Source organism: Tupaia chinensis, unplaced genomic scaffold (genome assembly GCF_000334495.1).
Source record: "Tupaia chinensis unplaced genomic scaffold, TupChi_1.0 Scaffold000355_1, whole genome shotgun sequence".
In the NCBI taxonomy this organism is placed as follows: domain Eukaryota; kingdom Metazoa; phylum Chordata; class Mammalia; order Scandentia; family Tupaiidae; genus Tupaia; species Tupaia belangeri.
In genome coordinates, this window is record NW_006159850.1 from 13,719,142 (window position 1) to 13,732,365 (window position 13,224).

At 60.2% G+C, this 13,224-nt stretch overlaps 1 protein-coding gene across 1 annotated transcript; it reads left to right on the forward strand.

Moving 5' to 3' along the window:
* Positions 1 to 1,895: 1,895 nt before the first annotated feature.
* CLEC18C (C-type lectin domain family 18 member C) lies at positions 1,896 to 12,737 on the forward strand. The gene is made up of 12 exons (XM_006152646.3): positions 1,896 to 2,361; positions 2,850 to 2,941; positions 4,700 to 4,939; positions 8,093 to 8,190; positions 8,592 to 8,713; positions 8,875 to 8,982; positions 9,466 to 9,558; positions 9,903 to 10,009; positions 10,570 to 10,699; positions 10,997 to 11,093; positions 11,844 to 11,935; positions 12,390 to 12,737. The coding sequence occupies exons 1-12, from the start codon at positions 2,232 to 2,234 to the stop codon at positions 12,425 to 12,427; spliced, it is 1,347 nt and encodes a 448-aa protein (XP_006152708.1). The 5' UTR covers positions 1,896 to 2,231; the 3' UTR covers positions 12,428 to 12,737.
* Positions 12,738 to 13,224: the final 487 nt, after the last annotated feature.

A 13,224-nucleotide genomic window follows, 5' to 3' on the forward strand; every position in this document is an offset into this window, starting at 1 on the left:
GACCCAGTGGCTTAAACTCACGCCGGGCGCGTGTGCGTGCGTGCCCAAGATCCCGAAAGGAGAATGGAGGAGGGATTGCGGCGTGGCCATCCTCCCTGGGGGGTGATTTCTCACTTTCTGTCTCTCTGTCTCTGTGTCTTTCTGGCGAGTGCACAAGCCCTATAGCAAAAGCCTCTCAAAAAAGAAAGAAAAAAGAAGAAAAGAAAAGAAAAGAAAAGAAAAAAATTTGACCAGAGAGAGAAAGGAAAAGTGAAAAAGCAAGCCACCAGGTCTGGGACTCAAACCACTGTTGGCCCATGTGGGAATCCCGCGCCTTTAACCACTACATCCCAGCCTTTTATTTTCTAAGCAGTGCAGCCATGGTGCAGATCTCCTTCAGCCTGATCTGATGGGATTATGTAGGCTCAGCAGGACCCCTGAACACCATGGCAGTGTGCAGCCCTCCTGCTCCGCAGCCTGCTTGTCCAGAGGCAGACCAGTTTCCCACAGGGCCGGGGCCAGCCAAGGGCATCACGTGCTCCCTGCCGCCTGCCTTACCTCTCCTGGCCTGGAGTCACGTGAGAGAGGGTTCAGGCACCAGGGCTGGGCCTGGTCCCTCCCCCCACCGCCTGGACAGACTCTCCTAGGGCACCTTTCCTCTGGCAGGTGCAGCCCCTCCCCACTCCCCTGCTAGCCCGCTTACCTCTCCTATGTTTAATTCATGGCTTTATGGCCAGGGGTTGGGATGAGCTTCCCAAAAAAGGGAAGAACCCTCTCCCAGGGTCTCGGGGTCTCACTCAGCTCCTGCCCGCCCATGGCCCATGGCCTCCTCCCTCCCTGACTGACTGGAGGATAGAAGCTGACAATGAGCTCTGAGGATACCGTCCCAGCTGGGCACAGCCATCAGTCACTAATCTGCAGTCCTGGAATGTCTGTGGGCCAATCAGTGGGGTCTCCGGGGGCTCCCCGAGGGCGCTAATAATCCTGCAATGATTAGCAGGGGCCACGGGGTCAGTGCGCACGCTCTGCCTGCTGTCGGTGGGCCGGGCTGGCCAGGCCAGAGGCCGGGGCAGGGGGGCATCTCCGAGAACTGTCTGTCTCATGCCAGCGCGGCCGACGGGAGGCTGTCTGGACACACCGATTACTCACCAGCCTGTCTCTGTGTCTTTCTGGCGAGTGCACAAGCCCTATAGCAAAAGCCTCTCAAAAAAGAAAGAAAAAAGAAGAAAAGAAAAGAAAAGAAAAGAAAAAAATTTGACCAGAGAGAGAAAGGAAAAGTGAAAAAGCAAGCCACCAGGTCTGGGACTCAAACCACTGTTGGCCCATGTGGGAATCCCGCGCCTTTAACCACTACATCCCAGCCTTTTATTTTCTAAGCAGTGCAGCCATGGTGCAGATCTCCTTCAGCCTGATCTGATGGGATTATGTAGGCTCAGCAGGACCCCTGAACACCATGGCAGTGTGCAGCCCTCCTGCTCCGCAGCCTGCTTGTCCAGAGGCAGACCAGTTTCCCACAGGGCCGGGGCCAGCCAAGGGCATCACGTGCTCCCTGCCGCCTGCCTTACCTCTCCTGGCCTGGAGTCACGTGAGAGAGGGTTCAGGCACCAGGGCTGGGCCTGGTCCCTCCCCCCACCGCCTGGACAGACTCTCCTAGGGCACCTTTCCTCTGGCAGGTGCAGCCCCTCCCCACTCCCCTGCTAGCCCGCTTACCTCTCCTATGTTTAATTCATGGCTTTATGGCCAGGGGTTGGGATGAGCTTCCCAAAAAAGGGAAGAACCCTCTCCCAGGGTCTCGGGGTCTCACTCAGCTCCTGCCCGCCCATGGCCCATGGCCTCCTCCCTCCCTGACTGACTGGAGGATAGAAGCTGACAATGAGCTCTGAGGATACCGTCCCAGCTGGGCACAGCCATCAGTCACTAATCTGCAGTCCTGGAATGTCTGTGGGCCAATCAGTGGGGTCTCCGGGGGCTCCCCGAGGGCGCTAATAATCCTGCAATGATTAGCAGGGGCCACGGGGTCAGTGCGCACGCTCTGCCTGCTGTCGGTGGGCCGGGCTGGCCAGGCCAGAGGCCGGGGCAGGGGGGCATCTCCGAGAACTGTCTGTCTCATGCCAGCGCGGCCGACGGGAGGCTGTCTGGACACACCGATTACTCACCAGCCTCCCCTTTTGTCTGCCAGCCCAGCCTGACTCCGTCCAGCCTGGCAAGAGCTGGACGGCTAAGCCAGGCCTTGCACAGAGCCTGACAGGCCCATGCTGCCGTGGGAGCCCTCTCCAGGACGAGGAGGCCACCGGTCTGGCCTTCTGCTCCTGGCCCTCCTGGGCCTTGTCTGGGCAGAGGTGCCGCTGCGCCAGCTGCAGGAGCAGGTGCCAGTGCCTGGAGGTAAGGGCCCTGGGCAGGGACAGAGGTGGAGGACGCTTACAGGGTGGACAGTGTGGGGGGTTGCTAGTTGTGGGGTTCCAGGGGCCTCCGGGCAGCCTGACCCTGGGTTGCTGGGTGGAAACTGGGCTGGGAGGAACAGGACAAAGAGGTGGGGGGGTGCCGGGATTGGGGCCAGGGGAGGGACACAGAACTGGAGTCTGCCACTGGGACCCCAGAAGAGAGAGGCCCCAGCCATGGGGTTGCTCGGAGCCAGGACAGCCCCCTCCTTGCACCCAGCCCCATGCCCTGGCCTTGTTCCCTCCTACCAGCCCTGCCCGCACACTGTGCAGGTTCTGCTTGCTCCCACCCCAGGCCCTTCCGCTCTCCCCTCAGATGCCTTCCATCTCTGCTGCGCCCTCCGCGCCCCCTCCACTCTCCCCTCAGGCCTATTTCTAAGGGTGGGGTGCTCCGGGCAGGCGGCTGGCGGCTGACCAGCCTCCCACCCTCAGCCCTGAGCAGGAAGGAGAGTTTCTTGCTCCTGTCCCTGCACAACCGCCTGCGCAGCCGGGTCCAGCCTCCTGCGGCCAACATGCAGAGGATGGTGAGTGCCCCCTCCACCCTCAGCTCCACCCACGAGGGGCAGGCGGCCTGCAGGGCAGGGTGGGCGAGGACAGCTGGTCACCTTGCTGGTGGGCCCATGATCCTGGGTGGGAGGGGGTTTCCAGCTCCCTGGGGGACCCCCAGTACAGGAGGTCAGGCCCCTCTGTCCACACTCACCTGAAAGACAGACTCTGGCTTTCCCTGGCATCCTGTTGCCACAGGGCCCAGGAGCCCAGGAAGGGGCCGGGATCCCCTCCTCAGGGAAGAACTTCACAAAGGATTTGGGCAGGTTGGGAGGGACAGGGGGTCAGGAGGGCCTGAACCTGGCTGAGCTGTAGGAGGGGGCGCCCCACATTCCCTGCTGGTTCACTCCTTCGCATCCCACAGCAGGAGGGGGTGGCTGGGCACAGGGAGGAAGGGGGGCTTCCCATCATCCTGGCTGGCAGAATTGGGGCTGTCATCTGAGGCTCAGAAACACTGACTCCCCCGGTCTGCGTCCCATGCAGGGAGTGAGAGCAGTCAGGGTTCCCCATGGCTGCTTCCCTCAACTCCTCCTCACTGGTGACCTTGAGAGCTCAGGGGTCAGTTTCCCAGGAGGTGGGGGTGGGGCAGACCTGCAGGCTGGGTGGTGGCCTCTGCAGGCCCCGGCCCTGGGCAGCCCAGGGGCTCCCAGCCATGACAGCTGCTGGTGGTGCTGCTGCCTGGGTCCTGGGTAAGGGCTGTGGCAGAGCTGGCTGGCAGCTTGTACCCTTTCCAGGAACCTCCTGCCAATCCTAGGAAACCGCATTTCAAGAAAAGGTGCAGGTGGGCCCCTCCCGTTGGCGCTGAGCACCCCTGCAGGCCTCCGGAGCTCCCAGGGTGCCCTTCTTTTATACGCAGTGGAAACCAAGGCCCTTGGGGGGACCCGGCTGCTGAGGGGCCCCCGGGAGCTTCCCCGCTCAGCCACCTCAGAAGTGAAATCTCAGCGAGCCTCTGCCCAGGGCAGGGCTACCGAGGGTCCAGCGCTGAGCTGGGCACCTCCCTCCCGGGTCTGTTTATCCTCACGGCAGTGAGCCGTGGTGTCCCGTTTACAGACGAGGACGGTGTCCCGTTTACAGACGAGGACGGTGTCCCGTTTACAGACGAGGACGTTGAGTCTCGGAGTTAGGTGACTGCTGGAGGTCACACAGCTGGGATGAGGTGGCCGGGCTGGACCAGGAGGTGGGAATCGGGGGATAACCTCTGACCTCTGAGGTCCTCATTTCAGAAGAGGGGCAAGAGGGAGGGGGTCAGCTGGTCCTGGGCAGGGAGGCCAGGAGCCCTCACCCCGCTTTGTTTCTCCTGGTACCCCGGTAGGTGGGGCCAGAAACCCAGGACAGAGGCCAGAGCTGCTGGGGTTCTGCACCCAGGAGGGAGGGCAGCTGAGCTTTCCCAGCCAGCTCAGGCGGGGCTCAGCGACTCGGGCACTGCCAGGGCTCTCCTTACAGGCATTACCAGGTTCGGTCCTGGGTGGAGCCGGGCCCTGGGCCGGGTGTCAGAGGTCGCCCGTACCTGGTCAGCACTCTAGGGAGAGCTCCTGGCTGGTTCTGCTCGACCCGCCCTGGTTCCCCTGTGATGGGAACCAGCTCGGAGCATCTGTGGCTGAGGAGGGCTCTTCATCAGGTGCCCTCGCCTCCAAACGACCTGGTATCCCGTGGGTGCTCGGGAATGGTGGGGCTGTGAGTCACGAGGCCTGGCCCACGGATCTCCTCCTTCACCCCAAGGTTTGTGCCGCCCCCAGGACTGGAGTGACAGCCTGGCCCGACTGGCTCAAGCCAGGGCAGCCCTTTGTGGCGCCCCGGCCCCGAACCTGGTGTCTGCGCCACCATGGGCCCCACAACTGGGTTGGAACATGCAGTTGCTGCCCGCCGGCTCAAGGTCCTTTGTCGAAGTGGTCAGCCTGTGGTTCGCCGAGGGCCAGCAGTACAACCACGCGGCAGCCGAGTGCTCCCGCGACGCCACCTGCACTCACTACACTCAGGTGAGTGCACACGTGGTAGGTGAGGCCATGGTCCACACCCTCGCGTTCCACAGCAGGACGGGGGTCAGGGCCACAGGGCTCCCAGGCCCTTGAGGCCACCTCAGATGGAGGTACAATTTGTCCTAAGTTGAAAGTCATGCCAGCACGGCACGTGTGCCCCAGGGTGATGACTCAGTGTGACTGGAACAGCGTGACCAGCCAGCAGATCACTGTCCGTTTACAGACGAGGACGTTGAGTCTCGGAGTTAGGTGACTGCTGGAGGTCACACAGCTGGGATGAGGTGGCCGGGCTGGACCAGGAGGTGGGAATCGGGGGATAACCTCTGACCTCTGAGGTCCTCATTTCAGAAGAGGGGCAAGAGGGAGGGGGTCAGCTGGTCCTGGGCAGGGAGGCCAGGAGCCCTCACCCCGCTTTGTTTCTCCTGGTACCCCGGTAGGTGGGGCCAGAAACCCAGGACAGAGGCCAGAGCTGCTGGGGTTCTGCACCCAGGAGGGAGGGCAGCTGAGCTTTCCCAGCCAGCTCAGGCGGGGCTCAGCGACTCGGGCACTGCCAGGGCTCTCCTTACAGGCATTACCAGGTTCGGTCCTGGGTGGAGCCGGGCCCTGGGCCGGGTGTCAGAGGTCGCCCGTACCTGGTCAGCACTCTAGGGAGAGCTCCTGGCTGGTTCTGCTCGACCCGCCCTGGTTCCCCTGTGATGGGAACCAGCTCGGAGCATCTGTGGCTGAGGAGGGCTCTTCATCAGGTGCCCTCGCCTCCAAACGACCTGGTATCCCGTGGGTGCTCGGGAATGGTGGGGCTGTGAGTCACGAGGCCTGGCCCACGGATCTCCTCCTTCACCCCAAGGTTTGTGCCGCCCCCAGGACTGGAGTGACAGCCTGGCCCGACTGGCTCAAGCCAGGGCAGCCCTTTGTGGCGCCCCGGCCCCGAACCTGGTGTCTGCGCCACCATGGGCCCCACAACTGGGTTGGAACATGCAGTTGCTGCCCGCCGGCTCAAGGTCCTTTGTCGAAGTGGTCAGCCTGTGGTTCGCCGAGGGCCAGCAGTACAACCACGCGGCAGCCGAGTGCTCCCGCGACGCCACCTGCACTCACTACACTCAGGTGAGTGCACACGTGGTAGGTGAGGCCATGGTCCACACCCTCGCGTTCCACAGCAGGACGGGGGTCAGGGCCACAGGGCTCCCAGGCCCTTGAGGCCACCTCAGATGGAGGTACAATTTGTCCTAAGTTGAAAGTCATGCCAGCACGGCACGTGTGCCCCAGGGTGATGACTCAGTGTGACTGGAACAGCGTGACCAGCCAGCAGATCACTGTCGTTGGCTCCGATTGCGCGCTGTGATCAGCTGTCTATGCCTTAGCATGGACGGGCTTCCATGATCTGCTTACTATGATTATGCCCAGCCTGGTTGGATTAGCATGATTGATTGCTATGGTTAGACTACTCTCGCTGGTTCAAAACGGCTCAGGCTGATTATTGAAGGACTCAGACTGGCCAATGACCACTTCACACCAATTAAGACTAATTCCAGGGACCAGTAGTTGGAGTAATGGTTATGTCGCTGGACTCCCATGTAGTCGACCATGGTTCAAGTCCTGAACCTGGTGGCTTAAACTCATGCCAGGCACATGTGCGTGCATGCCCAAGATCCCGAGAAGAGGGACCATCAGTTAGTGTAAGGGCTATGTCGCTGAACTCCCATGTAGCCGACTGCGGTTCGAGTCCTGGACCTGGTGGCTTAAACTCACGCCAGGCGTGTGTGCATGCATGCGTGCCCAAGATCCCGAGAGGAGAATGGAGGAGAAGGGATTGCGATGTGGCCATCCTCCCTGGGGGTTGATTTCTCGCTTTCTATCTCTGTCTTTCTCTGTCTTTCTGGCAAGAGCACATGCCCTATAGCAAAACTCTGAAAAAAAAAAAAAAAAGACTAATTCCTACTGGTTCAAGTCAGTTTATAACAGTTCTGACTGAATTAGACTAGGTAGAACCAGTTCAAACTGAGGAAAACCAGTTAAGACCAGCGAAAACTAGCACAGGCTAGATCACACAAGTTTACACCCCAAACCAACCGAGGACGATTCAGACCAGGTCAAAAACAGATCAAACTGGATCAGATCAAACATTGAGCAAATGTTTTACTTAAAAATAGATATTATTTAACTTTATTTAATTATTTTAATTTGATCAGAGAGAGACAGGGTGAGAGAAAGAGAGAGGCCCGGGACCCCAGGGGCTCATGGGAGAGAAGTGAGAAAGCAAGCCGCCAGGTCCGACATGCGAACTGCAGTTGGCCATGTGGAGTCCAGCGCCTTGAACCACACCGCCTACCAGCCGCATGTTTCACTTTTTATAAGCTACTGGAAAAAACCCTCACGCTATATTATAGACGTGCACGCTCACCAGAGAGAGGCAGAAGGAAAGAAGAAAGCACCCCCCATGGGAATGGTCATGCCCTAATCCCTTCTTCATCGGTCCCTCCTTTTGGGATGTTGGGCACACAAGTACACACGCCTGACACGTTTCTCAAGCCACTGGTTCCAGGACTTAAATAGCAGTCGATCATGTGGGCTCTTCCTGCCTTAACCGCCAGACCGTGGGACTAGCCCTGGAATTATTTTTAAAGGATTTTTTATCGTTGCCAGAGGCCACGAACACTTTCCAGGAAGAGACAGAGAGACAAAGAGGCAGAGGGAGAAAGTGCCCCCCGATGGGGTGTGGCTGTGTCGCAACCCCTTCTCCGTCATTTCTCTGTCCTTTTCGGACCCTGGGCACACATGCACATGCACCTGGCGTGGTTTTCAAGCCACCATGTTGGCCCTGAATGTTCAGGCCCTCAATATCCAAGTCTTCCTTTTGCCGCTCTCCTCCACCCACCTGTGATCCCTCCTCCCCCTTCAGGTCCGTGAACCCCCACCTCATCTAACCTCCACTCCCTTCTCCCTGGCATCCCTAACTGGTGCCCACCCATCCTTGGGGCCCTGCCCAGCATAGCCACTGCTCCTGAGGCCCCAGGGGAGTTGAGGGTGCTTCTGCCTGCCTGGAGTATAGTGAACGCTGCATCCTCCCCCCCACAAGCATGCCTCACCTGTGCTGCTCCAAAGTTGGGATCCGGGGTAGCCTGGGATGGGGTTTCTGAGCTGCCTTGTCCCCTGCAGCTCGTGTGGGCCACCTCGAGCCAGCTGGGCTGTGGGCGGCATCTGTGTTCCACGGGCCAGGCAGCGAGGGATGCCTTTGTCTGTGCCTACTCCCCGGGGTAAGCCTCCATGAAGAGGGCAGCTACCCTGCATCCCCAGCAGGGCTATTTGAGGGGCAGAGGGGGTGGTGAAATGGCCACCCATCCACCTGTTCACCTGAAAGGTTTCTATCCCTTGGTGGGCCTGGGAAGACGGGGAGAAAGGTATGGAGAGTCCTGGCCATCAGAATGCAGTTCTCGCAGATGCCCCCCCCACCCCCGGGCGCCCAGCCCTGCTCATGGAATTTGCCAGAATTCGTTTGGAGGTCACTTTGTCTCCTAGGAAAAACCCAGCACCCTGTCTCCCCAGCTCCCTGACTCCTTGGCAAGGCTGGAGGAGGCCAAGGGGCCGGCAGGGCAGGCAAAGGCCCACCACCCTGCCCAAGGCCACCCTTCCAGACCCTTGACCCTTGTTCTCACAGAGGCAACTGGAAGGTGAACGGGAAGACCATCGTCCCCTATAAGAAGGGCGCCTGGTGTTCGCTCTGCACAGCCAGCATCTCGGGCTGCTTCAAAGCCTGGGACCACGCAGGGGGGCTCTGCGGTACGTGACCCCCACCGGCTCCTGGGGCAGCAGGCACATGAGGACTTGTTCCAGAGGGGCTGGGGAACTGGCAGCATCCTGAGGGCTGTCCCCAAAGCTCAGGGCCTCACCACCCAGGCTTGCTGGGGGTTCCCTCTCAGAGTTCCCTCCTGTCTGACCAGAGGTCCCCAGGAACCCGTGTCGCATGACCTGCTGGAACGGCGGACATCTCAACGTCAGCACCTGCCGCTGCCACTGCCCCCCTGGCTACACAGGCAGATACTGCCAAGGTGAGGCACTGGGGCCAGAGCCCAGCTGCCACGTGCCCACTGCACACGGCTGCTTCCCTGGTGTGTCCCTGAGAAGGCCCGAGGGAGCCTCGAGTGTGCCAGGTTTGCACACCCTGAGCACTCAGTTGGCCAGCACTCACAGAGCACCCACAGTCTGCCAGCCCCAGAGCTGTGCGGGGCTCCAAAGTGGAACCAGATCGGGCCCGTTAGCCTCAGGGAGGGTGAGAGAAGATAGAATTGGGGACCAGAAATGGATTCTTGCCACTCTGTCCCACACCCACTCCACTTGGTGACCACAGGCAAGTCACCTCCAAAACCCCAGCCAAGACAGCAGGTGTGGCCACAGTGTCAAGCCCTGAGAGTTCTGTCTCTGAGACGGGCGATCTAGCTGTGGTTGGCATCCCTGGCACATCTGCAGCTGTGGCAGCATCGCAGGGTCCAGGCGGCCGGGGCTGAGCACTCCCCCATGCCCCATCCTGACAGTGCGGTGCAGTGTGCAGTGCATGCACGGCCGGTTCCGCGAGGAGGAGTGTTCCTGCATCTGTGACATCGGCTATGGGGGAGCCCAGTGTGCCAGTGAGTCCTGCCCCGAGGCCTCTTAGGAGGGGCCTTCAGGGGGTGCTAGATCTAGCTCATGCCAGCTCAGAGAGCCCAGGAGAGGCATCTCTGCCTGACTCCACATTCGGTGACACCACACTAGTAGTTTCATGCTGGGGTATTTACACCACAGAAATTGGCAAATGCTACAAACCGTGGCCTTCGAGCTCGTGTTACACATTGACCAGCGCTTGACTGCTGACCGCACCCCACCCCTCCACGTGGAGCAGGTGGCACTTGGAGACTAGCTCCCTGATGGGGTGGGAGAGGGTAACAGTTCTGAAGTTCACACACAGCTCGGGCTCACCAACCCCACCCCGCAGCCAAGGTGCACTTTCCCTTCCACACCTGTGACCTGAGGATCGACGGTGACTGCTTCACAGTGTCTTCAGAGGCAGACACCTATTATGGAGCCAAGATGAAATGTCAGGTGACAGTTGACCCTGCAGGCCCAGGACCCCAGGGGCTCGTGGGAGGGTCTGAATGGAGGGACCCGAGACTGAGAGATGGTTCTTTCGACTTCTCTGACCTCAATCTCCTCATCAGCATAGAGCAGGGGCTACAGACTCAAGGATCCAGGGACAAGGCCCACCCAGCCTCTAAGGGCACTGTCCTGACTCGGCCCCAGCTGAGTGGCCTTGCAGGATTTCCAGGCCACAGTTACCAAGACTCAGGATTTTCCCAGAGAGCCAGAAATCCAGATTTTATTAGCTAATGTTGTCAATCAACTCGAATGTATTCAAGACACTGTGTAGTTGAAACCGAGTCCTTCCGTGGGCAGGACCCTGCCCAGGCCTGTGGGCTGCACAGGGAGAGAAGCAGGCAGAGCAGAGAAAGGGGGACCCCTGCTCTTAGAGGCAGGAGGGGGAGATGACAGCCCAGCCAGCACACGTTTGGCACCCACGGCCATGGTGGGGCGGTGGGATGGGCAGGAAGGGGTGGCCTGAGCTCTGGGGGCTCTGCCAGTGTGACCTGGAGTGACGGTTACAGGGCAAGGGTGGGGTGCTAGCCCAGATCAAGAGCCAGAAGGTGCAGGACATCCTCGCCTTCTACCTGAGCCGCCTGGAGACCCCCAACGAGGTGACTGACAGTGACTTTGAGACCAGGAACTTCTGGATTGGTGAGTGCCCGGCTGGCAGGGGGTGTGTGAGTGCGGAGGCCTGATGTCCCACAGTGCTCTAGGAACCCAGAGACAGCAGGGTGTGGCCCCGAATTGGGCCACTTGAGGCTGCCTGTCCCTTCCCGGGGAGAGGGAGGGCAGAATCACCAGGGAGGCTGGGAGTGCTGGAGTGGTTAACAACTGAGGGCCGGGAGCATTACGCAGCAGGTGCTCTGCCCAGAGCCCCCTCTCAGGGTCACGAGGCTCTGAGGGGCCAGGGATCACAGGTGGTGGCCAACGCTGGCTACCCCGACCCAGGGCTCACATACAAGACTGCCAAGGACTCCTTCCGCTGGACCACCGGGGGGCACCAGTCCTTCACTAGCTTCGCCTTCGGCCAGCCTGACAACCAGGGGTGAGTCTGGGTGGCCCTCCCTCCCCTAGGGGCCGTTCTGAGCGTCTACCCTCCACTGAGGACCCTTCACAGGCCGGGCCTGGCTAAGCCATCCAAGAGTCTGGGCCTGGCCTGGGGCCCAGGTGCAGGGAAGTCTGGGCACCGCCTCACAGGGCTGAGTGAGGGGACAAGGAACCCAGGAAGGCTTCGTCGTCTGTGGGTCCCAGGTCCCCTCAGCTTCCCTCCGTGCCTCCATCTATCACTGCCCACCCCTCCCTCCAGCTGAACCAGTACACTGAGTTTGGGATTCCTTAGCTTCCCCCCCCCCATGGCAACGTGTGGCACCTCCACCAGCCATCCTGTACGCAGGCCCTTCTGCCTCGGTGGCACTGCCTCGGTGGCCCAGCCTCCGTCTTCAAAGGGATGCCCAGGGCAGGGCAGAGGCCCAGCCCTCTAGCTGGCAGCCAGGTCTGTCCCTGGTCATGTCTGTCCTTGGCTATGCCCGGAGGAAGCCCGGCCTGATTGGGTTCCAGGTGACCTCCTCTGTTTCACACCTGCCCCCATCCCAGCTGGTGTGTCTGAGTGCTGTAGTGTTGGGGGTTGTTGCCCCAGACCCCACCCCATATTCCCTAAGAAGAGCTGCAGTGGTCTGGGGGAGGGGGATGAAGGCCCCATTTGCAGTGGAGGCACCTGGGCCTCTCAGAAGCAGGAGGCCCGAGGGGTGGATGGTTCCGCCTCTCTGACTTCTCATTCTCTTCTTCTACCCCGAAGGTTTGGCAACTGTGTGGAGCTGCAGGCGTCAGCCGCCTTCAACTGGAACGACCAGCGCTGTAAAACCCGAAACCGTTACATCTGCCAGTTTGGTGAGGGCCCCCTCTCGGCTTCCTTCTCCGGTCCCTGTCCCCTGGGGTACCACTGGCCTGCTCTAGGTCACAGGCCACATGTGCAGATGAAAGGCCACCAAGGATGCTTGCTCAGGGCCCTGTACCTGCAAATGCCTGAGCCCCAAGGGGGGACAATGGGCCCGGCATCACACAGCAGTCCACACAGAGGCTGGATGGAACCACGGCCTGGCCAGGGATTTCTGCAGGGCCCTGTCCTGTCATGAAAGCATCCCCCAGTGTTCCCTGATTCCTTAGAGTCTGATGATCTATGGAAAAGGGCAGAGATGAAACCTGGCCCAACACAGGCTCCCAGCAGCACCTGCTAGAAGGGTCTGCAGCTGCACATGAGCCATGGCCATGGGTGTGCAGTAGGATCCCCACCCCAGGGTCTCCTGGGCTGCCACCAACCCGCTCTGTCCTGCTTCCTTTACAGCTGAGGAGCACATTTCCCGGTGGGACCTAGAGCCCTGATGCTCCAGCCCACAGGCCTGTCTGCCTACCTGTCTGGATAAGAGCCGGGCTGGGACCACATGCCCAATGTCCAAAGAGGTCTCAGACCTTGCACAGCACAGAAAGTAGGGCAGAGGCCACTGTAGGGCCAGTGGGGACGGGACTGTAGGGCAGAAGCCAGGGCCAGTGGTCGGAAGAGACTGCTCTGCTCTGCTCTTCCTGGGCAGAACCCTTGGGAGCAGCTGGAAACAACCCCCCACCCCATGTGTACCCGAAGTTGGATTAAACTAAGTTATGAGTCAACTGGACTTGCCAGATGCGCTCCTTTTGAAGGGGAATCCACATGAGCAAGGATGAGCCTGGGAAGACCTGAGGGGGCCTGAGGCTTCACTGCTCATCCTGCTGACCAGGGAACCTTCTGGAGGTTCGCAGGCTCTCCAGCAGGGACTGGAACACCAGGCTGTCTGCCTCCGTAAGGTGGGTGTTCTTTTTTCCAGCAGCTTCCTCTGCTGGGCACTGAACTTCTGGAAAATGGTGTGTGTGGTGTCCATTGGGGGTGTGTTTTCACACAGCAGGGCTGAGGTACAGCTCGGGTCTGCAGAGCCCACTCCTATCCCTTACAGCTCCCCAAAGGTCTCAGCCGCGCTTACATGGTTCAGACAGCCGACATCAATGAACCGTCTTGAACCCTCATGCGTCCTCGCGGGAAAGGAGGGTTTTTCAATAGATTCTTGGGGGAAGGACAGGTTGAGTAACTTGCTCCTGGTCAGGGGGGTGGGGATCAAACCAGATAGTCTGGCTGGCCATCTTCCCTGATT

What these genes read in the sequence shown, in the direction of transcription:
- CLEC18C (XM_006152646.3), top strand. Translation starts at nt 2,232, where the DNA reads ATGCTGCCGTGGGAGCCCTCTCCAGGACGAGGAGGCCACCGGTCTGGC. An exon ending in GCAGGTGCCAGTGCCTGGAG is followed by an intron (nt 2,362 to 2,849) that starts GTAAGGGCCCTG and finishes TCCCACCCTCAG; the next exon opens with CCCTGAGCAGGAAGGAGAGT. An exon ending in TGGGGGAGCCCAGTGTGCCA is followed by an intron (nt 9,559 to 9,902) that starts GTGAGTCCTGCC and finishes CCCACCCCGCAG; the next exon opens with CCAAGGTGCACTTTCCCTTC.